The 24,779-nt window shown below is 37.9% G+C and overlaps 1 protein-coding gene across 2 annotated transcripts in view; it reads left to right on the forward strand.

Annotated features, from left to right (window-relative positions):
* Window positions 1-24,779, forward strand: part of LOC115209404 (follistatin-related protein 5-like) — a 409,770-nt gene that overhangs the window by 267,563 nt on the left and 117,428 nt on the right. For both annotated transcript variants that reach the window (XM_029777801.2, XM_036500843.1), the window contains one exon: window positions 8,187-8,405. In XM_029777801.2, the coding sequence (XP_029633661.1) occupies window positions 8,187-8,405 (219 nt within the window). The remainder of the gene's footprint in view (window positions 1-8,186; window positions 8,406-24,779) is intronic.

Here is a 24,779-nt window from a genome sequence, read left to right on the forward strand (position 1 = left end):
GAACCTGAAACCATGTGGTTGGTTAGCAAGCTACTTACCACACAGCCACTCCTGTGCCTATCTATGCAGATATTTTCTCATAAGTATATGAAGATATTCTTTTGAGTGGATATGCATGTAAACCAGTAAATATATGTTTACATAGTTGATGGGGCAGTTGACAAAGGTGTGTACCGTAAATCCGTGTGTAAATTGCTTTTCTAAACAAGTATTTATTAAGAGAAAGCCCAGGTTATGCCGGTTGTATATTTAGTCTCTGCTTCACTGCATCTGTTGTTTATACGGGAATAGGCGGTCTCAGGACTGTGAGATAATGCTGATTCATAATGCACAAACTCACTTTGCAGACAATTTTATTGCGGAAGCTTATTGGTGAACCTCTTCCCTGATGAATCGGGAAAAAAAAGCATAATTATTTAATGGCATTCTAAATTTTTTCAACTCGGTTTCACAATGCTTCATATATTATACCACTTTCATAATATTAAATCAGAGTTGGAGTAGATTTATATCACGAAGAATTCATCAGCTTTACAGGAGAATCGGACAAAGATCCGTTTCCAAGTTGATTCCCTAAAAGATTCTTTGAACGTATATTCATCCATATTACAATCGAAAACAAGTCACAAGATTTCTCTCACTTCGTCACACAATTTCCTTATTTTCCTACTATGAATAGCAAATTTAAAAATAAAATAATAAATGCGTACTTTTAAAGCCTAGCCAGGCTCATGGGCCCAGTTTCCCGGTTCCATTGGCGTACGTGTCGCCCCCTCCTCCCAGCTGGACGGGACACCAGTCCATCGCAGCGTTGCTCATTTTTGCCAGCTGAGTGGACTGGAGCAACGTGAAATGAAGTGTTTTGCACAAGAACACAACGCGTTGCCCGGTCCAGGAATCGAAACCACAATCTTACGATCATGATGCTGACACCCTAACCACTAAACCACTCGCCTCCACTTAAATAGCAAATTTATCATCTACCATTCTGTTTGGCTCCACAAATACTATACTTCGCACTTTCTACAGACACACGAGTGATTCCATCGGTGCCATTAGCAAATTCAAAGAATATGATTCCTGGTCTTTTATCTCTTGACAATCTAGTGTCATCGAGTCATGGTAGTCTGTTCCAAATGCTTCCAACAGATCGAGTTTCGCTAAATTCAGCCAAGGGGCGGAAGGAATGTGATGTACCTAATATCTCCAAAAATGAAGGGAAAGCAAGCGGCCTTACTGTACACAAGACCATATGATCAAGAACGGCATGCCTATTTGGAAAGCACGTGTTTCCTGTAACAGCCTGCACTTAACCGAGGTAAACAATCAAAAGAGGTATTGTTCAGGAAGATTCGTGTTCACCTTGGTAATTTATTACAGCCTTCATCCCACTCTCTGTAGTTCTACGCTAAGTCAACGTGTAGCACTATGAGCTGAGAAAGAATGGATCTCCTCTCAACCACCTTTCCTTCGTGGATGATTTGAAGCTGTTCACAAAAACAGAGCCTGAAATGGAGAGGCTGGTTGAAACTGTGCAAATGTGCAGCAAGGATATAAGGGATGGAATTCGGGAGCTTGAAGTGTGTGGTGCTTACTTTGAAGCGGGGGGAGGGGCGGGGGAGAGTAGATTATAAGGGCATAGAACTGCCAAACGGAGAGCGAATAGGAGACCCGAATTATGATGGGTCCACGTGCATTGGGATCCTGGAGGTGGACAATATTTTGCACAGTGAAATGAAAGACAAGTATGGATACGAGGTTACGGGTGCTTGATACCAACATACACCGGGAAAGGTAATGCACAAAAACGGGAAGGTAAAGATCCTCTGAGACTTTGACTTCCAGACGGACAAGGTGGTTAGTGCGCAGTAACTCGGATATGGTAACCTTTAGGAGGGACAAACAAGAACGCCTAATAATCGACGTGGCAAAGCCATGAGATCAACAAATTGTCATGAAAGAAAGAGAAAAAGTTGACAAATATGGAGGCCTGAGAATCGGGGTTGCCAAGATGTGACAACTGCGAGAACCAAACGTAAAGGTCGTCCCTGTTGTTATCGGAGCATTGGATTCAATAGCACCCAACCTGAAAAAAAAAAAATATCCGGACATTTTAGAAATACCCTACAATCTTGGTGTCTTGCAAAAGTCGGTTTTACTTGGACCTGCACGCGTACTGCGTAAAGTACTGTCTGTCTGAGGTCCGTGTTGTGCCTTGACAAACCGAAACCCCCGGTAGACATAATATCTTCAATCTACAACATCACATTATTGGATACGGTGCGACGTCTTCAATAAAAAATAATAAAAACAAGAGTAATACAAAAATAACGTTAGAAGAGAAGTGAAGAGTGAGAGAAGCGTTCATTGCATAACTTCCTTGTTTTACTGCTTTGTCTGTTTTAGCTTTTTGCCAGTTTTCAATTCATTAAGTTACGCATGCGTGCACTTATATGCATGTGTGTAAACATAGGCGCAGGAGTGGCTGTGTGGTAAGTAGCTTGCTAACCAGCCACATGGTTCCGGGTTCAATCCCACTGCGTGGCATCTTGGACAAGTGTCTTCTGCTATAGCCCCGGGCCGACCAATGCCTTGTGAGTGGATTTGGTAGACGGAAACTTAAAGAAGCCTATCGTATATATGTATATATATATATATATTTATATATATATATATATATATGTGTGTGTGTGTGTGTGTGTGTGTGTGTATGTGTTTGTTCCCCTTAGTATTGCTTGACAACCGATGTTGGTGTGTTTACGTCCCCGTCACTTAGCGGTTCGGCAAAAAGAGACCGATAGAATAAGTACTGGGCTTACAAAAAGAATAAGTCCCAGGGTCGAGTTGCTCGACTAAAAAAGGCGGTGCTCCAGCATGGCCGCAGTCAAATGACTGAAACAAGTAATAGAGTAAAGAGAGTAAATATGTGTAAGTTATTCTCGTTTTAATTAATATAAACCTATTCTATTCTCCCGCTAATTCTTAATCTCTATTATCTGCATGTTCTTCATCATTTTTTTACCATTTCTTCTATTTTTAATCTCTTCTTTATAATTTCCAATTTAATGCTTTTAATTTGTCTTATCGAAAAACAGCTTTTCTCGTTGCATTAACTTAAAACTTTTTAAAGAACTTCACCAATTGTCTCCTCCATCGTATTTAACTCGCTACCTTTCTTTAAACATTCTTATGATTGCTGAACGTTAAAATTTCCCGCTTAATATAACTAGGTGTCTCTAGTTTTCACACAAACATAAGCTTATACATAAACATATTTCGTAGATAATCCCTTGTACATAACTTACCACCATAATAAGCAACGAACATTATTATCTCTTAGTTAATTTTAACTTTCCCTATTGCTATAAGCTGGCATTGAACTCGTACATTCCATTCTCAAAACCTTGTTGTCTTCGATAAATACTTCTACTTATTATTATTTATTTATGTGCCCTTCTCAAGCCTAGCCAGGCCCATGGGCCCGGTTTCCCGGTTTCTGTGGCGTATGAGTTTCCCCCAGCTGAACGGGGCGCCAGTCCATCGCAGCGTTACTCAAGAAATAGGAAGAGAGACTGAGAGAAAGTTGAGGCGAAAAAGTACAACAGGGGTCGCCACCACCCCTGCCAGAGCCTCGTGGAGCTTTTTAGGTGTTTTCGTTCAATAAACACACACAACGCCCGGTCTGGGAATCGAAACCGCGATCCTCCGACCGCGAGTCCGCTGCCCTAACCACTCGGCCATTGCGCCTCCACAATACTTCTACTTAATGACTGACGTTTTAGTTTCTGAGAAATATTAACTCGAGTTTCTCTTTTATTCGAATTCATAAATTTCAAATAATGTCTGATAATGTCTCCACGTACAAAAGAAACGGGAGGAAATGGTGAGAAAAATTTGCTGTCAGAGAGTACAGCAGGGTTCGCCACCACCCCCTGCCAGAGCCTCGTGGAACTTTAGGTGTTTTCGCTCAATAAACACTCACAACGCCCGGTATGGGTATCCAAACCGCAATCCTACGACCGCGAGTCCACTGCCCTAACCACTGGGCCGTTGCGCCTCCGCATAGAAAACAGTAAACTTATATTCAATAACACATAATTCTAGCAATGAAAATGTTTTTGGTTTTCTTTAATTGTTTCAACTAATACAAAATAATTCCACGGTAACAAACTAGCAGAATCGTCAGCTAAGTTCTGAGTTCCAATTCAGCCGAGGTCGACTTTGCCTTTCATCATTCCAGTGTCGATAAAACAAACACCAGTTACGTGCTAAGGTCGATGTAATCGACGTACCCACTTCCTATAGATTGCTGGCCTTGTGCCAAAATCTGGAACCAACATACAAGAATTCCTGTATTTACATTCTCCAATATCCAGCCTGGCTTTATAAACGGGTTTCCCTTTGAGATACAAACTTCTCTTTTCATTTTCTTCTTAACTTAAAACAATCCGGTCTTAAACTCTTTCAAACATTCTACGTAAATGCAATTCACTTTCTTTACTCTACACCTCGTACAGAAATAATTTAATATCCAAATCCCTAGACTTCCCTAATTCTTCTTGAAGGATTTTTTTCTTAGATTTTAGAAACAACTAAATCGTACAAAAACGGTTTTGACGACAATTCCCATGCTACGCAAAATTCCGCTTCTTCTTTCTTTGTATTTTCTCGCTTTTAATGCGGTTCTGCATAGTTCCCAAAAAATAATTTGTTTATGTATGTATGTGTAAGTGTGTATGTGTTTATACATGCATGCGTATGTGTGCGTGCGTGCGTGTGTGAACGGGTTTAGTATATTGCAAAAGTGACTAATGCAAACATAGACACACCAACATCATATTCCTTGATACAGGAGTGCTATCTAACGCCTACATAATTGACAGTGTTACACACACATATACACACTGACCGCTGAAATCTACAAGTATTTTTTCCTTCTTTCTCTGTTTATTTTCTCTTATTATTTTCTGTTAAAGAGCGTAGGCTCGAAACATAAAAGACATTTTTTTCATTTTCCCAACCGTCAAACTAATACACTTGCTTGTTGTTCATAAACCTTTCTTCGTCTTTTGTTTTTCTATAAGTTTCAACTATATATATACACGCACATATATATGTGTATATATATATATATATATATATATATATATATATATATATATATATATACACATACATATCATATACATATACTCAGGCTCATACACACACACACATATGTATATCTCCTACTTTTTATCTTTTATCTGTTTCAGTCATTAGACTGCGGCAATGCTGGGGCACCGCCTTGAAGAATTTATATATATACATATATATATATATATATATATGTGTGTGTGTGTGTGTGTGTATGCAATCTCATACACACACATCTACGCGGATGTAGGCCGGTTAGACTTTCAGTACACGTTTAGCATTGAATTATTAGATTGAATTATTATAATCTATTCAATTTCATACATTCTTTCCTGCTCTAGGCACAACGCCCAAAATTTTGGGGGAGGGGGTCAGTCGATTATATCGACCCCAGTACGCAACTGGTACTTAATTTATCGACCCCCTGAAAGGATGAAAGGCAAAGTTGACCTCGGCGGAATTTGAACTCAGAACGTAAAGACAGACGAAATACCTATTTCTTTACTGCCCACAAGGGGCTAAACATAGAGAGGACAAACAAGGACAGACAAACGGATTAAGTCGATTATATCGACCCCAGTGCGTAACTGGTACTTATTTAATCGATCCCCTCTATGTTTAGCCCCATGTAGGCAGTAAAGAAATAAGAATCGTTATCGCAGAGGACAAAATGCTTAACAGCATTTCTTCCGACTTTACGTTCTGAGTTCAAATGCCTCAAGGGACGGCTCTGTCTTTCATCCTTTTTTTTTGTGGGCGGGTCGGTGGGGGGGGCGATGAAATTGACTTACATCCACCCCTGAAATTGCTGGCCTTGAGCCAAAATTTGAAGCCAATACCTATCCCCAGTACTTGATCAGTAATTACTTCAATTTTTTTTTTTTTTTTTTTGCTGCCCCGAAATAATGAGAGGCAAATTTGACATCGACAAGATTTGAATTAAGAACGTAAACAGCCGTAACTAAACACCAATGCTCTAACGAAGCTGGCAAACCGTCGCACTTGTGCGGTACTAAATAATGTGAAATACATTAGTCTGGCGCCATTCGGTTCCTACTTAGAATTATGAGATGTAGACGGAAAGAGAGGAAATTATGAAAGAGAAGAAACAACAAAAAATTCATCGAGTTTATTATGTTTCTGCTTCCTTGACCTCCATATCGTTTTTATTCTTGTTCCTTATCTTTTTTTTTCTTTATATTTGTTTACATTCTGTTCTCAAATATTTAAATAACTAATTCTGTCTGAGGAATATTTGTTCTAGTCGGTCGGGATGACTGGATAAGTTTGGCGTTATCTTTTCGAAGAATTCTAGTGAGTGAATAAATTTGTGGAAACACACGTGAGTGGAGATTGTTCCAGGCGGAGGAGACATTTCTAAAAGAGAGAAAGTCTTGAGAAAATAGCCAGGTGTGTACTTGATAGGAATAAATAGCCAGGTGTGTACTTGGGTAAGACTAAGATAGGAATAAATGAAAGTTTGATATGGTCAGAGGAGCTGAAGTTGAATGCAATTAAGGTTTAAACTGTATACATAAGAAATTAATACATACATTTGTGTGTGTATGTGTAGAAGATCTTGTTGAATGGAGAGGTCAGTGCAGTTTCAATCCCGAGTTGAAGCCACTTACACTAATATTAATTTTTCTACTACTCTCTCAAATGCTATTTGGGATCTTTTCGGTTTAAACGGCAGTTTTTTCTAGCGGTGTCATATGAAATTGTCACACATAATTATGACCCTAGTATCGATCTATTGCATTTCAATCTATTTTAGGGTTAGGGTTAGAGTTAAGTGTGGGGGGAAGGGTATCTTTTTTTCTTCACAAATGTAAATAAACCCAATCTGTTTCTTAAACGAGGGACATATTCATACAGCACAAAATGTTTACCTCAATAGATGTCATTGATTGGTTGAAATTGCAGAAATTGAAGAAAAAAAGCAACAAATATCTTACAAACTATAGAATTTACTCAATAAAGCCAAGAGAAAAAGATGTTTTATAAACACATTCTACCAGTATACGAAGTTGAAAATTTTTTTAGTTACCTAGAAATTATGTTAAAAACTGCCGTTCGAACCGAAAAGATCCGCTATTTGGATCTTTGTGTCTATTTGAACGACTTTACAATAGACGCTTTCGACCGATAAGCTTTCCAGCCGCACATCCTTTGTATTTTGATACCAGCTTTTTTTTCCTGTACTGCCGCATGTTCAGGCATTAAAAAGATTCCCAAAGGAGTTTTTTTTTCCATTTAGTCAAATAAATTTGCTTTTACTCCAGTAAAACCTAATAGAATTCTTTAAACTCATTGGTATAAACGATATCGGTAATTAGAAACCCCTAAAATCTCAAGTAATCATAAGCAACCGAGAAAGAAGGTTAACAAGGAGTTAATAGATATTATTGCTAAGGATTTATTGTACCATTATAGATACACAAACCTTTTGATGACTCGATACACCTAGTAATCTTTATATATAAAAGAGAGGTTGTGTGCTGTCTGTCTCCTACGAATTAGATTCCTAACTACTTCCACATTTTGCGGTGCAGTTTAACCAAAACCGGGTATCTTATAGTCGTGATTCATATCGAGCCCTTCTGGGTATTAGCGCGCGTCTACGATGAGTCTACGATTTAAAAAAATTTACCATCAATTTTTTCCCATTTTTAATGCATTTTTGGCATATATAAGGGAAGTAACTCTCTAAAAATTTATTATTAAATCTCAGAACGTAAAAAGCTACAGTAACACCCCCCCTTCTTGTGGTTAGCCATATTGAGATGGCTATTATACTTTACATCTCTAAAAATGCTTATATAGTTATTCCCCTTACAAACCGAGCAACGCCGGGCGATACTGCTAGTGAAATATAAAGTTTCTGTTTTACGAGTTTTAATTTTTGTAAGCATCACTCAATGTTTCCCTAAAAATAATCGATGTCTATATCCCGGAAAGACAGACTTTTCCAAACGTTTAAATATTTATATTTAAAATAAATATACAGTTTTATTGTCTCTTTAATTCTATTGTTTCTTTAATTTCAGCTCAAAATTGTGAAGATGATTTGGACTGCCGCAGCGGACGTGTTTGCAAAAGTTCTACTTGTGTGTGTGCCGACGAAGATTATTGCTGGGGTCTCAGTAAACCAGTATGTGGCTCAGATGGTACCCTGTACCCAAGCCATTGTGAATTGCATCGGGTCGCTTGCGTTATCGAGAAGCATATCAAAGTTGATCCAAAAGGAACTTGTCTTCATGGCATCCGTAAGTATTTATATGTGTTTTATAATATATAGCACATAGCCTAATGGTTAGAGCAGCGGACTCGCGGTCGAGGGATCGCGAGTTCGAATCTCAGACAGGGCGATGTGTGTGTTTATGAGCGAAACACCTAAACTCCACGCGGCTCCGGCAGAAGGTAATGGCGAACTTCTGCTGACTCTTTCGCCACAACTTTCTCTCACTCATTCCTCCTATATCTAGAAGCTCACCTGAGACGGACTGGCGTCCTATCCAGGTGGGGAACCTATACGTCAATGAAACCGGGAAGCAACAGAACATATATCTATAATATAACATAATATGATATGATTGTATACCTTTATATATAAACACGAGCGGTTTTATTCAGGAATTATAAAATGGATACTTAAAAACTTCTATATTTTATTTCTTGCCAAAAGCAGTAATTTCTTTGATTCCAAACCTGAAGTCATTTTATCCTTTCAAAAAACCTTAACATTTCTTCTTCTAATTACCCCGCTCCCCCATTTTTCGATTTCTGGACATTTATTTATTACCGGCTGCAAAAACACGATGTTTTTGCTCAGTAAATACGTACAAGCACGTAGGTAGTAAAGAAATAGGTATTTTGTCTGCCGTTACGTTCTGAGTCCAAATTCCGCCGAGGTCGACTTTGCCTCTCATCCTTTCGGGGTCGATAAATTAAGTACCAGTTACGCACTGGGGTCGATGTAATCGACATAATCCCTTTGTCCTTGTTTGTCCCCTCTATGTTTATCCCCTTGTGGGCAATAAAAAAATAAGATACTCTTTCGCTCCTTTTACCTTTGTCCTATCGAAACAGCCAGTACAGGGCAGTTAGAAGGAGAGATGCTTTGTATCAACCGCAGGCGAGGACTCACTACAGGTGATTAATCTAAAGTAACCCACAGTGAAGTGCCTTGCTCAGAGACACAACGCATTACTCTATCCAAGGAGTGAACCCATGGTCTTATGATCCATCTAACATCACACTCTAACCACTAGGCCACTCGCCTTCCACATGTCATAATTAAGAGGACTGGAAAATGTTTTTATGTGACAAATATTCAACGCCTTTAAAATCATCTCAAATTGCTAAGAAAGGATTATTGAAAGCCAGCTCGATTTAATCGGAGAAGTAGATTTATTGGTTTCATTTCATATAAGAACACACATACGCCTATACTGTCTCACACGCACGCTTACAGCCACATCTCTCTCTTAATCTATCTATCTATCTATCTATCTATCTATCTATCTATCTATCTATCTATCTATCTATCTATCTATCTATCTATCTGTCTGTCTGTCTGTCTGTCTGTCTATCTGTCTATGTATGTATATATGTATCTATCTATCTATATATATATATATTCTCTTTTTACTCTTTTACGTGTTTCAGTCATTTGACTGCGGCCATGCTGGAGCACCGTCTTTAGTCGAGCAAATCGACCCCGGGACTTATTCTTTGTAAGCCCAGTACTTATTCTATCGGTCTGTTTTGCCGAACCGCTAAGTGACGGGGATGTAAACACACCAGCATCAGTTGTCATGCAATGCTAGGGGGACAAACACAGACACACAACCACACACACACACATACATATATATATATACATATATACAACAGGTTTCTTTCGGTTTCCGTCTACCAAATCCACTCACAAAGCATTGGTCGGCCCGAGGCTATAGCAGAAGACACTTGCCCAAGATGCCACGCAGTGGGACTGAACCCGAAACCATGTGGTTGGTTAGCAAGCTACTTACTACACAGTCACTCCTGCGCCTATATATATATATATATATATATATATATATTTGTCTCTCTGTCTGTCTATCTCTCCATCTATCGATCAATCGATGTGTGTTGTGTCCTTCAGCAAGTCATTTCATTTCATGTTGCTTCAGTCTCCTCAAAATGATTAGTATCCTATGATTAGTCGTGATGCAGCTCTGTCTCAATGATAAACATGAGTCGATAGGATGTCTGTCTGCTCACGACTACCTAGACACGAAAAAACACTCAGCGGGAGTGCAGTACGACGTACCATCAAGCAACACACTACTCTGTTACCAGTGACATTAAGCTGAATTCTCTTCATGTCCGTATCACTAACAAAACTGACCAACTCAATAGTTTTATTGGATAGTTTGTTGATTGCATAATAATTCCTTGAGCTGTTTAAAATCTTTCCATAATTGCTTTACAATTGACATGGGTTTTTTGATAAAATCTGCGCTAGTGGGAACATATGAATTGGCACCAGACATTTTCAGTTTGTCGAAACGACAAGAGCAATATTAGCAATGGAAACATTGTAGCCGAAAGGCTTGTGATGAGGAAGTGAATGTACCATCATTAGTTTCTGGTTGTGTGTGAAGTTGAGCAGAGGAAAAGGTATTTAGATAAGAATATGAATACAATAAATTCAATGATTTCTCAAATTTATCCAAGTGTACAGGCACTGACAGCCGTTTCAGCCTGAGTTGATCTTCCGCTGCAATATCTTGCACCAATTCACTCAATCATGAAACATGGCCGACGTGGATTTATTGAAAGACATCAACTCGAATAAGACTTACATTTGCTCGAAACTTTACTTCGATTTATTTTGTTACAAACTGACGAAATAATCACTTGGAAATATCATATACAATTTGTCACATCCTATCAAGCGGACTATGTACACAAAATAAATTTACTTTTCAGATTTTCCAACAAAGATATCAAAAAGCAAGGTTTTGTTGTATTTATGCCTTATGTTAGTCTATCCATGCCGTCGAAAATAAACGACCGCTCCTCGTTCACTGTAGGCAGTCTTCACCAACAACCACCACCACTTCAAGCGAATTATTTTAGCTTTAGTTTACACATGGTTGTTTGATCTACTAGAAACATCAGCTAGATCACGCTCGGCAATCTTAAAAATCAATCATTAGATAATATGGTAGAAAAGGTGCTGCCGGGTACAAGAAAAGAGGGGATGGTTACGGGAAAACGCTTATTAACATCTTTTAACATAGGTCATTTCGATCTGTGCAGCTCTGACCCCCCTAAATAACAACAGTGGGGTGTTCTACCTGTTATCTATGATTTACTCCCAACGATTTTATACATAACTAAAGCATCTAAATATATATATTCTCGGTGACAGCAATATATATTCACGGAGTTTTTCTTCATTAAGTATTAAGCATTAAAGTCATTACTTTTCGGACACTAACCACGATATGACATTCCTTTAAAGAGGCTACTTCCAGATTAAGAACATTGCTTACGTGGTTATATGTATCTAACTATACACGTATGTATGTATCTATCCATATGTGTATGCATGGAAAATCCAGCTAATACATATTACACACTTCTTTTAAAGTGAAATTTTCCCAAATATTATTGAGAAAACCTTTGTTTCACCTTTGAAACATCATTGCTCATAAAAAGGCCAAACGATATCTTTGTCCGACAACGATGAAATATTTTCATTTGTAGTCTAGGTTTAGTTTTCCTCCGTGTCACACTCTTCGCAATCAAGGAATCATTGAATATTTCTATGTTAACTCTTGAAGAACCAAATCAGTACTGCTGTACGATTGACAATGTTTTACAGCATAATATACTGTGCACGGGGCCTGCAGCTAAAATTGAAGGAGAACAGAGGAGAGAAAAAAAAAATTACGACAAACTAAACGTTCTTGCAATGCAGGCGTCGACTTAAGGTTCATCTGTGTTAGCATGTCGTTTCAACTGTACGTTTTGCTTCAGAACCACTTTCGATCTTACAAGGGCAGCAGAGTGCATAGAATACATAAAATAATTATCGTTTCTGCTTGTGTCAATAAATCAATCAATACAACTTCTTTGACCCGTTCAAGTTTAAATAATCTTTTTGTTTTTTTCTTGGCATCTCTTCAGAAGCTTGTATCAGGAAAAGAGTATCAGCCGCTCTTCGTGGTGGCCTTGGAAATTTCAATTGCATGGCTTATACCCTGCGGAAATGCTGCACATTGCCGACATAAGCACGCACATACACACACACACACACACACACACACACACAAGCATGTCATCACATTTTAAATAATTTTGTTATAAAATTACTTTTGCGAGTGACAGCTTCCACGAAAGACGCCGGATCCGTTTTCGAACCTCGTTTGATATTATACACAAAATCGGTAACATTCTGGCAGAAGTTGATGTGAAGCTTTTTTTTATGGTCCAAAACAGGATAAATTAGCAACTAGCATCTAGCCTAAAGCCGAATATCTGACCACTCTGCAACCATTTGAGACGAAAATTTGTCTAGCGTCAATTAACCTTGAAAACTGATCGTTTAGCTTTGACTGACGTGACACACAATAAGGTCGAAACAGCTTTGTGTCTTAAATTCCGCTTACATCAATAAATCGCTTGTGTTATGAACACACATAGTCTGCAAACAGGAGGTGTTCTCTATTTAGAAAACAACACCGATCAGATATTCATATTCAAGTCTGTGAGAACTTATTAAGAATAAATAAATATTGTTTGGACGTTCGCCGTTCTGCCTGCATCCCCATGATTTATTACAATATATATTTATTGTTTTCACTGTTCTAAATGCACCCCACGAATTATTTGAATATATATTTATTGTCTTAGCAAATTAAGATAATCAATTGTGAGATCGTATTTCTAAATGATGATTGCATTTCTTGTATGAACAAGATATTTAACCAAGTTTTCTAGAATTTAAGTAATTCTATAACATTTGGAATGGTTTATTATATTTGGTAAGGCGGCGAGCTGGCAGAAACGTTAGCATGCCGGGCGAAATGCGTAGCCGTATTTCGTCTGCCGCTACATTCTGAGTTCAAATTCCGCCGAGGTCGACTTTGCTTTTCATTCTTTCGGGGGTCGATAAATTAAGTACCAGTTACGCACTGGGGTCGATATAATCGACTTAATCCGTTTGTCTGTCCTTGTTTGTCCCCCTCTGTGTTTAGCCCCTTGTGGGTTGTAAAGAAATAGGATATTATATTAGATAATCAAATTCTTTAACTATGGCTGTGTAATTACTCTGGATGAGCAATTTACAAATAGCATATAACTAATGGAGAATAACTGTAAAAACCAACGAAAAGGGCCAACACCCACTACAGGAAATTTTGCTATCTTCTTCCAAGTGGAAAAAATATAATTTATCAGCAAATTACGGTATTTCACGTTTTTGTTTCCAATCAATTATGGAAAACAATATCTCTCCCTTCAATGGCAGCATTTAGGATTTGTGATGAGGTGGAAGATTCATTAACAGAGGAGAGTCCCAAATAGGGTTCTTTTTTCTATCCCGACAGCAAAGAGTAAACCCATTTTGTTTCTTCTTATCGTTCTTAGTCTGTTGAATCTAGAAAACTATTCCCCTTAAATTCCATCGTCTTAAAGCGATTTAACACGAGTTACTTGAGCAAATTATACATAAACTCCCTTTATTTTTATCTATATTCTTTCAGGGTATCAAGCGTAGGATTACTTCACAGATTAAAAAATTATTTACATTATTTACATTTGAATTATATTTGTCCTCATCTTGTTTGTTGTTAATACAACGTTTCGGCTGATATACCCTCCTGCAGTCATCAGGTGTCTTGGGGAAATTTCGTACCTGGATTCTCATTCCTATTCCCACGGGCATATGGCGTAGAGGTTAAGAGCGCGGCTACTAACCTCAAGATTCCAAGTTTGATTCCAGGCAGTGACATGAATAATAATAATAATAATAATAATAATAATAATAATAATAATAATAATAATAATAATGATAATGATAATAACATCGAAAAATACCCTAGGAATGAGAACCCAGGTTCAAAATTTCCCCAAGACACCTGATGAAGGCTGGAGGGTATATCAGCCGAAACGTTGTGCTAACAACAAACAAGATGGGGACAAATATCCGTCAAATGTAAATAATGTACATAATTCCTCATCTCTTAAATATAGAATCAGATTGAAAAATGCTCTTGTCTGTAAAGAATGGTTAGATATCTTTCTTAATGCTAATCGTTCAAAGTAAATATTTTTCCTTGATAAATTAAAAAAGAAAAAAGAAAAAAGAAAAAAAAGAATTTGCTTTGTTTAAAATCCCCATGCAAGATTATTAAGATTAGAACTCATTGTCTTATAATTAATAATTTAAACACTCAATCATCACATTTTATCGGTGTTTGGCTAATTCAGACTGGCTTTAATTCTTGGTTCATCTACACTTGATCCACGCCACTGATTCTGCAAATAACCAAAGTAATGTGATTCACCCGACTGTAAATACGACAATTCAGTTAATAACCGATAAGTTCTGAATTAGAATTATTATATTTCTCTCCATTCTTTGATAACTTCTGTTGATTGGAGGCATATCTGAATTATATATTTATCGTTGTAGATAAGGTGGAGAGCTGGGAGAATGGTTAGCACGCCGGGTGAACTGCTTAGCAGTATTTCGTCTGCCGTTACGTTCTGAGTTCAAATTCCGCCGAGGTTGACTTTGCATTTCATCCTTTCGGGGTCGATAAATTAAGTACCAGTTACGCACTGAGGTCGATATAATCGACTTAATCCGTTTGTCTGTCCTTGTCTGTCCTCTCTGTGTTTAGCCCCTTGTGGGTAGTAAAGAAATAGGTATTTCGTCTGTCCTTACGCTCTTACGACGTAATGTAAATAATGTAACGGCGGGTGAAATACCTATTTCTTTACTACCCACAAGGAGCTAAACACAGAGGGGACAAACAAAGAGAAAGAAGGTGTGGCCAATTCTCTCCATTAGATTACCCGAAATTGTTCTTCTTGCGCTGTATGTGCCACTTTTTATGTTTTTACTTGGGAGCCCTTGTAGAGGGTAAAACTAAACACAGGGACCCACGGCTGAAAGGGTTAAAGACAGATTTTTATTTTTGACTCATCTTTTACTTTGATAAAATAAATAATATTAAAATAGTATCAATTCCGACTTATCGATCGATTAGGGTGATTTTAATGGTGATGGAGTCCTTTCTGCTGGCAGGGACTTTCTGTCTTTTAAGAATCCGTGATCATTAGTTTTAACAATGTATTTCCTCTCGTTTGGAAATCTTAGTAATTACTTTGCCATCTCATTTAATGCCATTATCCTCAAAATCTGAAAACATTTCTTTAATGCGTGCATTTGTGTGTGTGCGTGTGTGTGTGTGTGTGTGTGTGCGTGTGTGTGTTTGTGTGTGTGTGTGTTTGACAATGATTGCACTTCAAAGAAAATTCTGTTTGAAGAAGGTTCCTATTTCAAGGGAAATTATATTGCACCAGGAATAGATTTCATTCCAAGTGAAAGTCTTCCAAAAGCCAAAAAAAAAAAAGAGAGAGAGAAAATAATTACTTTAAAGTGTAAGAAAGAAAAAAACACCACCCTATACAATAAATATTTAAAATAATCAAAAAGAATCTTTGATTCCTATTTCTAGAATCATCACTTATCAGGTGGCATTCCAAATTGTTTTTTTTTTTCCCTAATTTAGGAATTTCAAGAAAGATTACTTAAATGGATCCGAGCGTCATCTTTATTTACTCTCAAATGAGATATTTAATAAATGAAAACATCATTTTGACAGTTTCCACGTTTAAAATTATCCCCAACTTGTTCCATCAAATATCTTCCAAACCAGTGTTTTTAAGTGGTTGTTTTTCCCCCCTTTTTTAAACTAAAATTAAATACATATTTCGTAGGATTTTATCCAACAGTAAACAGACTTAGGTACCAGATATTATGGGAATCCCTTTGTTACTGAATAACCTTTATTGTTACTGAATAACCTTTATTACCTCATTGGTTGTTCCACTTCTCTGGAATTGATTTTGCTTCTGCTCATAATTTTGGTGATTCTACATGGAATACATTTCCTGAAAGTTAATATTTCTGACTTAAATTCTAGTCTGTAAGCAATTCTATTCTTTGAAATAAAACATGTCTGCATTCCTTTTTAAAACCAAAATTTGAGATGTAGTTTTGACAATAACAATGCTTCAAATATGAGAATTTATGACTGAGAGAATATGGTTTCTGTCTGTTATTCCCATTCTGTTCTTGTAAGAACATGACATTTAACTGTTTAGTCTTCTTCTTGTATCTGGTGTCAGTTAGATGTGCTAAGGTCAGAGTGAAACTCCCAAGCCTTTATTACAGTTGTGGTCCAATGTTCTGCTCGACTCTAACAGACACAAAATCGCAGCAACCAAGATAAGAAGTGAATACAGACATTGGAATCCTTTGTGTAATAAATATTTAATAGTGATCTGGGGATCAACAGAGATGATGTTTTAAAGGAAGTATTCCATCTCTTCCTCCACATCATCATCATCATTTAACATTCGTTTTCCATGCTGGCATGGTTTGGACAGTTTGAGAGGGACTGGCCACCCAGAGAGCTGCACCAGGTTCCAATAGTCTCAAAATCTCTCATGGAAGCGTCATCCAACCAACATACAAATATATGGGAAACTACCACCTGTATCATCTCTTGTGAAAGGTAGAAGAGTCCAGTTTTCTGGACATTGTTGTAGAGCTGAAAACGAGGTAATTTCTACTTTTCTCCTCTGGAAGCCATCTGCTCGCGATACCAGAGGGCGCATACTCTCCTACCCTGATGTAATCTCCAGGGATACAGGCATCCAGCAACAGGACCTCCGTAATGCTATGATGGACCGTGAAGTCCCGCGTAACATAGTAATTCCATTGTCTTGACCACGGTCGAACAATGACGATGATGATTGGTATGGTTTCTACTTTGGTATGGTTTCTACAGCTGAATGCCCTTCTTAACACCAACCACTTTACAGAGTGGATGTGGCACCAGCACAAGTGCTATATACATTACACGGGCATGTTTGCATTTTATGTGACATTGGCATGGGTGTTTTTTGTGGCACCAGCACCTGTGAGCCCACAAGACAAGGACTTCTCAGCTGAAAGAGGGAATGGCGAGGGGGCATGGTTGTAAAGGACATACCTGCATGTGTGGATGGTCACGATATTACTTCGATTGACTGACGTTAGGAAGGGCATCCAGCTGTAGAAACACTGCCAGATCAGACTGGAGCCTGGTGCAGCCTCCTGGCTCCCAGACCCCGGTTGAACCATCCAACCCATGCTAGCATGGAAAACGGACGTTAAACGATGATGATGGGGAGGAGGAGGATAATGATGATATGGCTTCTCAAGCACAGCAAATCGCCAGAAATCTTGGTCCTTTGTCATCTCCTCAGTGAGGTCCAACTTCTCTAGATTCTTCCTCATCACTTTGTCCCACAACACTGACGAAAAGAATAAAACCTATCACTACACACATTAAAAACCACAGAGATGATGGTGTAATTATGCATCTGACATAAATAATTTCCTTCTCTCTTTTACATTTTTGGTACCTAACTTTATTTTCGGATCACCCTTTCTTACCAGAATATTCCACCTCCTGATCTATTGTCAGTATCTTCTCTTATGCTCCCCTTTTTGTACTTTGGGAGTTTGTTCTGGCATCTTATTGCTACCAACTTATCTTTTATCCAGCTACACCCATCCACCCTTTTCTGTTGAAGAGCGTATGCTCGAAACATAAAAGACTTCTCACTTCCTGAGCATTAAACTAATACATCTGTTTGTTGTTTACACACCCGTCTCCATCTTTTGTTTTTGTTTTTTTTGTAAATTCTCACTATAATGTAGGGTAGCTAATATATCGCCTGTGCTTACCCCTCAGTCATACTATAATCTCTTAACATTTAGTATAAAGCCACCCATTCTCAAATACTTCCCTTCATTTAGTCAAGGGGGTTTTCTCTGCTTCTTTTTCCTGCTTTTTCCCTCTGTTTTGCAAGTTATTTGGGAACCCCATAAGCACTGGTGCCATGTAAAACAAACCCAGTACACACTGTAAAGTGGTTGGTTTCAGGAAGGGTATCCAGTCATAGAAAACTTGCCAAAGGCGACATTGGCACTAATCAGGCCCTGTCAAACTATCCAACTCATGTCAGCACAGAAAACAGACCTTAAATAATGAAAGCAATGGTGTGCCATGCAAAATATAAGCTGTCAGACTAAAGAATATAAATACTCCCTTTCATCCCATAAAAACATAATTACATAAAAGAAAACTATTTTCTTACATTATTTGTAAAAGGCTTCATTCTTAGAACTAAACAAAATCTACAAAACTGCTGGCGTTAGGAAGGGCATCCAGCTATAGAAAGGCTACCAGATCAGACTGGAGCCTGGTGCAGCCTCCATGGCTTCCCAGACCCCGGTTGAATTGTCCAACCCGTGCTAGCATGGAAAACGGACGTTAAACGATGATGATGATGATGATGGAAGAAGCATACACCAGTGTTATTATAGGTTTTGCAACAACAGGGCAGTCATCATCATCTGTTAATGTCTCCCTTTCCATGTTAACATGATTCAGGTAGAATTTGTTAAGGCAGACTTTCTAATACAGGATGTCCTACCAATCCCCCTGTGTGTTTGTGTGTGTGTGTGTGTGTGTGTGTGTGCATGCATTTTGGCCTTCTTTCATTTGTCATCTACCAAATCCATTCACAAGGCTTTGATAAACACGGGGCTATATAAGAAGACACTTACTCTTGGTACCATGCAGTGGAATCGAACCCCAGTCTGCATGGTAGGGAAGCAAGCTTAATCACTCAGTGACACCTGAGCTTATACAGTATGGAAAATAATTTTTAATAGGTAGAGCAAGATTTAGTTATTACAAAATGACAAATTAAATTAATTCAATTTTCTGTCATTGTAAGCCAGCAATACAAAAGAGAAGAACATAAATATGTGAAGGGATTCCAAGAGAATATTAAATTTCAACTTTGAGATTTTGACTTCAATCTTGTTAACGAATGTTTTGTTTATTTTAAATTCTTTTACATCTGTGAATGGTTTTAATTTTTTTTTTTTTTTCCTGTTTGAGTCTTTTGCTTAAGCCTTGATAAATCAGAATGTTAATACATAACTTTTGGTTTGCTAATGCTAAAACAGAAAAAAATGACAGTTTTCTCTTTAAAAAAAAAAAAAAGCCTCTACTCAATCAAAGTTCATCGTTACTTTATTATTTGTTTCCCTGACTGGAAAATAAGTCGTTTCCCTCAAGAATAGATGTGAAAAGGAGTTGATAGTAAATATTATGTTACTTTGGTGAACATGTCATGTTCCATGGTAGGATTTCACCTTCATAGCAACTGTGCTTTAGTTCAGTTTGTATTATATAAATTAATGATTATTCTGTCAAGATATGAAAAATATTACTCAATCCTGTACGCGGAGCCTTGTTTGTCACTGACTTATCTATCATTGTTCTTTTTTTTATTATTATTTTAACCCTACCTTGTGATAAATGAGGATGGGTGTATGAATATAACGCCTGGGAAAACTGGTTGTGGTTTGCGTAAGAAAGAAAATAAATGGAGAGAGAGAGAGAGAGAGAGGTTAATGGGTTTGGATAAGTTTAAAGTGAAGGAGAAGAAGAAAAAGAATCTGACATTGCGGTATTGCTCAACTGTTCTACATTAATTACTCTGTCAGATGTGAACAAGATCAGTTTAATCTCAATCTGTCAAACATGGTAAAGATTAAAGATTAAGTAGTCTTGACGAGATTTGAATGCATCTTCACTAACATCCTACTGCAAGATATTACAACCAGTTGGTGTGTGTGTGTATAAGCCTTCTGTCTTTTAGTATGTAATTCTATGTGCCCACAGGAAGGATTGTCCTGATGTATACATCAAAGGTGTGTCTGAACCAGGATGTATTCACACCTTTAAAAACAAGGAATGCTTGTGGAACACTTCCATAAAAACAGTGACCCAATGCAATCACAGCATACCTGATATGGTTCCGTGGAGCAAGGAACAAAAGTCATGCACTAACAGATATAAATGACCCATCAAAATTCCAGGGGAAAAAAGAGCATTTACAGTAAATTAATGTGGAACTTACAGCTCTTGTACGCTAGCTTTGAATTCTCATTTGTACCTATCCTCATAGGTGTATGAGGTTGGGTACTAACAAGTTTTCACAAACCCCTAGAAATACAAGGTTTTAAAAAGAAAGAGTGAAAGAAACTGACATGGATTCTCCAAATCTAATCTATAAGTGGCACAGTGAAGATCTGTAAGACATTCTAAAGATTTTCCCTTTGAGAATCTTTAGGTGAATAGATGCATACATTTGGGTGTTATGCATCGACAGTTCAACCAACTCAACCACATATTTACAAACACCAGAAACTCCAGAAGTATTGTCGTTTTGTTAGCGACTGACTTGAACTCTCTAAAGAAGAACTTAGATAAAACACAAAGAGAAATGCACATACATACATACATACATACATACATACAGATGTACATACATAAAGGCGGTGCTCCAGCATGGCCACAGTCACATGACTGAAACAAGTAAAAAGTAAGAAAGTAAAAAGTAAGTATACATGAGATCCGAGCCATTGATGTGAAAACCCGAAAAATACAATCACATATAATTTCCACATAAACAGTGACGTAGACCACCTCTACCTAAATAAGGCAGAAGAGGCTTAACATCAATCCAAAATGCCTTTGAATGTCGCATCATATCCCCTCGGGAACATCTTTTAACCAACAAGTATTGAAATGCATCCCTTGACCAAGTTTGCATACATGAGGCTGGAAGATAAGACTTGGAAGGCAGCTCCTTGAGCAACACTCTTTGTCTGATAACTAAGAATACAAGCCCAAAGAAGTCACACTACTTCACCGCAACATGTCATTAGATGAAAGGATGAGCCTATATGAGCAAAAGACTATGCAAGGATATGTTAGCAGAAGGCTCCGTGACAATAGTAATATCGATCATCAAAGCAGTTTATCATGGACCAATAGTTGGGTTACTACCTCTCATTTTGAAGGGTATGCATTTGCAATCCAGGAACAGGAAATATCAACCAAGTACATGATGCACAAAAGGGACAGAGATGCAGGAAAAGCACTAAAATGTAACAAATGATGCAGACTTTGCGGAGTTCACACTGAAGATATTACCCGCATCATAAGTGGTTGTCCGAAAATGTCGTCACGGTATTATCTACCGATGAGACATGATGTTGTAGCTAAGACACTCTATAATGAAATCCGTTGGAAGGATAATCCCGAGGACAAAGAAATAAGAAACCACAATATGGTAGAAGCCATAACCACTCATAATAAAAAGGAATACTGATGGAATGTCTCAGTAAAGACCTCAATAAAATGTAAGCACAACAGACCTGATATAATGATTTGGGATTGAGAAGAGAAACTGTGTACAGTTGTGGAAATTAGCTGCCCAGGGGATGTTAACATAAAGCTGAAGATCAGTGAAAAAGAGAACACTTATGCTGAACTGTTGAAAAATCTTCAGTTACTCTATCCAGATTACAAGTTAGGTTTATACCAGTAATTATTGGTGTCCTGGGATTTGTAATACACTGCCTAAATACCAACCTTGAGAAATTAGGCTTCTCAAAACCAGAAAGGAGAAAGCTAATTCGAAGACTACAGGTCCAAACCATCACTGGAACTGTAAGAATCTGTAAAAATATATCTGAGCTTGTCTAGATATGCAATATATACATGAGGATACATACATAAAACAAAACATGCAAATCTGCACATATACATGTACACATACATACATACCCTGTTGTTGATGTTGAAATTCCAATGAAGGAGCCTTGAATCTAGGTTAGAAACCAGCTCTTTCTCTGTTGGCAAGAAATCTTGAAATATAACTGAACAATGACATATATACATACATCATTGTTTTAATATCCACTTTTCCATTCTTGCTTCCTGTCACCTTTCCTCACCTTCTTCCAAGCAAGCTAGTATTTTCTCTGTGGCTGGACATGTTTTCATGGCAGGTTGCAAACAATCAACACCTTTTGTATGATGATAGTGATGATGATGATGATGATGATGTTTGTTTGCAATTAACACATACAGTGTCAAATGACAACACCCAAACACACTTTCATCTGACAGGTTTCTCTTTATTATCCATTCTCTGAATCTACTCAGGAGGCTCCAGTCGATGCAGAAGGCACTTGCTCAAAGTGCTGCAAGGTGGGACTGAACCTGAAACCATTTGGTAGGGAGGCAAAATGCTTAACCACGCAGCCATGCCCACATCGATAACACATTACTTCATGTTCATATCTGTCAGTATTAAGTATACATATGAATATGTATGTATCTGTGTGTGTACGTGTGTGTGGTGGGGTGGTGGTGGTGAGTGTGCACATGCGTGTGTGCATGTGTAAGTATGCATGAGTGTGTTTAATAGATTAATATATCTATTTGTGCATGTGTATGCACACATGAGCATGTGTGTGTGTGTTTGTGTGTGCATGTGCATGTGTATAAGTATGTATGTGTGTGTGTGTGTCAGTAATAGATTAATATATCTATTTGTGTGTGTGTGCATGCACAAGTGCAAATGTGTTTATGTGTGTGTGTGTGCATATGTGTAAGCATGCATGTGTGTGTGTAAGAGTAATAGATTAATATATCAATCTGTGTGTGCATGCACGCACACGCATGTGTGTGCATGTGTGTAAGTATGCATATGTGTGTGTGACAGTAATAGATTAATATATCTATTTGTGTGTGTGTGAATGCATGCACACATGTGTGTGTGTGTGTAAGCATGCATGTGTATGTGTGTGTGAGAGTAATAGATTAATATATCTGTGTGTGCGTTTGTATATTGCTGCTTTGAAGATGTGCACATGTGTCACTGCTTTGAACAGTTGTGCAAATATGATTACAGCTTCTTCCTCATCTCATGTAGCATCAGTGCAGGGCTACATGTTGGTATATTGGTGTGTTATTGCGTAGAGCAAGTTTATCTAGTGTTTGCCTCCATCATATTGAACATAAACAACTAATCAAAGTCCAGAGCTTTGCCGAAGCCAGGCCAATACAGCTCCACCGAACGATGGATATTGCAATAGAGAAATCAATTTCTCCAACCAATTTAGTCCGCTTCGTCTGAAACATTTGCTTAATTTAACCATCCATCTCTCATCAGACTCCGAGATGAGATATTTTTATAACATAAAACCACTGAGATGCAATCCTAACAAGAGAATTCCCTATGGAAGTACTTCTTGACAATCCTATCCCATAAACATTTGCCTAAAACAAAAGCTGTTTTCTCATAGAAATTTGCTGCTTCTGAGATAAACCACAGCTGGAAGACATTTAAAATCAGTTCTTTATGTATATAAGTACGCTCACCATAGTAACCGTAGATCAATATATGCGAATGATTAAACTCATCTTCATAGCTATCCTCTCTCTGACTCGTATGTTATTCTAGCTGCAGATATCAGTGAAATAGTTACAAGCCAATAGATTGGTTCCGGGAAGAATATATATAAACAATTCGCTGAGTAGAATGCTTCCAATCTTTTCTCAATGATAGCTAATTAAATTGCAGAAATTCTTTTTCCGTACATCAGCCACCCATCCACTCCATGTTACAAGATTGCCCTGTAAACGGATCTTGCTGTATAAGGTTCCCCAGTAAGTTTTATTAAAGTAATCTTGAGTTCCAACTGCTTTGTAATGAAAAAGCAGTTTCGTTTGAAATTAATCCAGGATTGAGAGAGTAAAAGAAATATATTTCACACAGGAATATTAAAATTAAGGACAGAATTCAACCGTTTTGTTGCCACATGGCTGTTCAAAAACACTGCTTTTGTTTCCGGTTAAGAATTTAGTAGAATAACTCTCTCTTTTACTCTTTTACTTGTTTCAGTCATTTGACTGTGGCCATGCTGGAGCACCGCCTTTAGTCGAGCAAATCGATCCCAGGACTTATTCTTTGTAAGCCCAGTACTTATTCTATCGGTCTCCTTTTGCCGAACCGCTAAGTGACGGGGACGTAAACACACCAGCATCGGTTGTCAAGCAATGCTAGGGGGACAAACACAGACACACAAACACATACACACACATACATATATATATATACATATATATACGGCAGGCTTCTTTCAGTTTCCGTCTACCAAATCCACTCAGAAGGCATTGGTCGGCCCAGGGCTATAGCAGAAGACACTTGCCCAAGATGCCACGCAGTGGGATTGAACCCAGAACCATGTGGTTGGTAAGCAAGCTAGTTACCACACAGCCACTCCTGCACCTATAACTGCCATTATCATCATCATCATCATCATTAGTATTATTAAGGCATCAAGCTGGCAGAATTGTTAGTAGTTTGGGCAAAATGCTTAGCAATATTTCTACAATCGTTATGTTCTGAGTTCAAATTTCACCAAG

This window comes from Octopus sinensis, linkage group LG3 (genome assembly GCF_006345805.1).
Source record: "Octopus sinensis linkage group LG3, ASM634580v1, whole genome shotgun sequence".
Taxonomy (NCBI): domain Eukaryota; kingdom Metazoa; phylum Mollusca; class Cephalopoda; order Octopoda; family Octopodidae; genus Octopus; species Octopus sinensis.